This window comes from Cryptomeria japonica, chromosome 7, assembly GCF_030272615.1.
Source record: "Cryptomeria japonica chromosome 7, Sugi_1.0, whole genome shotgun sequence".
Classification (NCBI taxonomy): domain Eukaryota; kingdom Viridiplantae; phylum Streptophyta; class Pinopsida; order Cupressales; family Cupressaceae; genus Cryptomeria; species Cryptomeria japonica.
Genome location: NC_081411.1, coordinates 797,473,169 through 797,475,141, shown reverse-complemented (window position 1 = coordinate 797,475,141; position 1,973 = coordinate 797,473,169). Strand labels below are relative to the sequence as shown.

Genomic DNA, 1,973 nt, shown 5'->3' with positions numbered 1-1,973 from the left:
GAACAATGGATTTAGACAAAATGTAGACAAAGACAAATAGATCTCTACTACAAGATTCTATAAAATGATTGCTACAATATTTAGATTATATTTCACGAAACTTAAGTCTAATTTTATTTTTTTAAATTGTTACTTAAAAAGTTATAAAATAATGAACACTAATCATTTGTACCTATACAATTAAATTCTATTTAGTATCACTAATTCTTTATCATTTTTCCCAAAAATAAATTGCCCACATCTATTACATTTAATTTGTTTAAACTAACATTTTTAATTTTTCCGATATAAGTTGCATACTTTTATTTGTTTTATTTGATTATCCTAGAGATTTTATGACGCTTGTAAATTGTAATGCAAAAGGTGGAACAGGTCGTATGGAAGATTCTAACGATGAATAAAAAAGGCCATTCACGCTTACTCATAGGAATTGTCGTTTTCTGAGAACTCTCTTCGACTTTCAATACCTGGCAAACATATCATGCAGACATTCAGTTCGACTTACAAGATATTAATTAAAGACATTGTCTAAATCAGAATACCATGTCGCCATACTGGTAAATTTATCCAACAGAAACACCAGGATTTATTCAAACTTGTATAATAACCCCCGGAAAGCGAGCCGTTAACAGCGGATCTAAAACATTCTCTCCATCACAAGGAGTTTGCTTTTCTTGTTATTTTTGTTAAAGATTCACAGTAGTGTGTAGCCAATTAGATTGACGTTGAGAATTGCCTAGCTCAATGTGATACATATAAGAACCTTTCCTCCATTGCATGTACAAACAACTACTTTCGAGAGACCAATTATCCAGATAATTTTAGGGCGGACTTCATACTAGACGAGAAAGAAGAATGGCATCTGTATTGGCACGTTCGGTCGCTTTGGCAGTACTGGCATTAACATTTTGGTGTATGCTTTTCCCAGTTTGCGCACGCCATGGCCACGGTCATTTCCACGCGAAGCAGCAGTGGCAAGATGCCCACGCCACTTTCTATGGAGGCTACGATGAGTCTGGAACTATGGGTATATTTACATTATATGCATGTGCAATCTCATTGAAATTCAACGCATTTCGTTATAAATTTTTTTAAATCCGGTTTGTATTGAATGCACAGGAGGTGCGTGTGGGTACGGCAACCTGCCCGCGCAAGGGTACGGCATATACACGGCTGCTCTGAGCACCGCACTGTTCAATGATGGGCTGAGCTGCGGAGGATGTTACGAATTGCAATGCAAGGGGGAGGAGGATCCGCAGTGGTGTCTGCCAGGGAAGACAGTCACCGTCACCGCCACCAACTTCTGCCCGCCCAACTTTGCCCAGGCCAACGATGCGGGCGGGTGGTGCAATCCTCCTCTCTCACACTTCGATTTGGCGGTGCCTGCGTTCGAGCAGATTGCGTTATACAAGGGCGGCGTTGTACCCGTCCGCTACAGGCGGGTGGAATGCGTGAAGAAGGGAGGAATGAGGTTTACCATATTGGGGTCGCAGTATTACCAGATGGTGCGGGTCACCAATGTTGGAGGAGCCGGAGACGTGGTGGCCGTTTACGTGAAGGCCAAGCACCCGCAAATCCCTGGTAATTCCGGCTGGCAAAGTCTGAAGCGGAATTGGGGCCAAAATTGGCAGAGCCATTTGAACATGATGGGTCAGACGTTGTCTTTCAGAGTGACCACCAGCGATGGGAGGAGCGTCATTTCCCGCGGGGTGGTATCCAACTCGTGGCAGTTCGGCCAGACTTTCGAGGGACGACAATTCTAACCGCAACTCCGGCGGAGTTCTCCAGATTTTAGTACCGTCAAATGCAGTGCTTCACTGTTCAGCTGTGCATATTACAAGGCGAAGATGATGCTGCGGAGGTGCTTCATGAGTGGCGCCCACTCGTCCTTGCTATTTTCTATTTTTTTCCCTGTTTCAGACTTGTTTGCCTTCTTGGACTAGGTGACATATTCCATTTCCATTGAGAAATGG

General features: G+C 43.1%; 1 protein-coding gene across 1 annotated transcript; it reads left to right on the top strand.

Annotated features, from left to right (window-relative positions):
* The first annotated feature begins 855 nt into the window (after nucleotides 1-855).
* On the top strand, nucleotides 856-1,763 carry LOC131057481 (expansin-A15-like). Its single transcript, XM_057991666.2, has 2 exons — nucleotides 856-1,027; nucleotides 1,120-1,763. The coding sequence occupies exons 1-2, from the start codon at nucleotides 856-858 to the stop codon at nucleotides 1,761-1,763; spliced, it is 816 nt and encodes a 271-aa protein (XP_057847649.2).
* The last annotated feature ends 210 nt before the right edge of the window (nucleotides 1,764-1,973 follow it).

What these genes read in the sequence shown, in the direction of transcription:
- LOC131057481 (XM_057991666.2), top strand. Translation starts at nt 856, where the DNA reads ATGGCATCTGTATTGGCACGTTCGGTCGCTTTGGCAGTACTGGCATTA. An exon ending in CGATGAGTCTGGAACTATGG is followed by an intron (nt 1,028 to 1,119) that starts GTATATTTACAT and finishes TTGAATGCACAG; the next exon opens with GAGGTGCGTGTGGGTACGGC.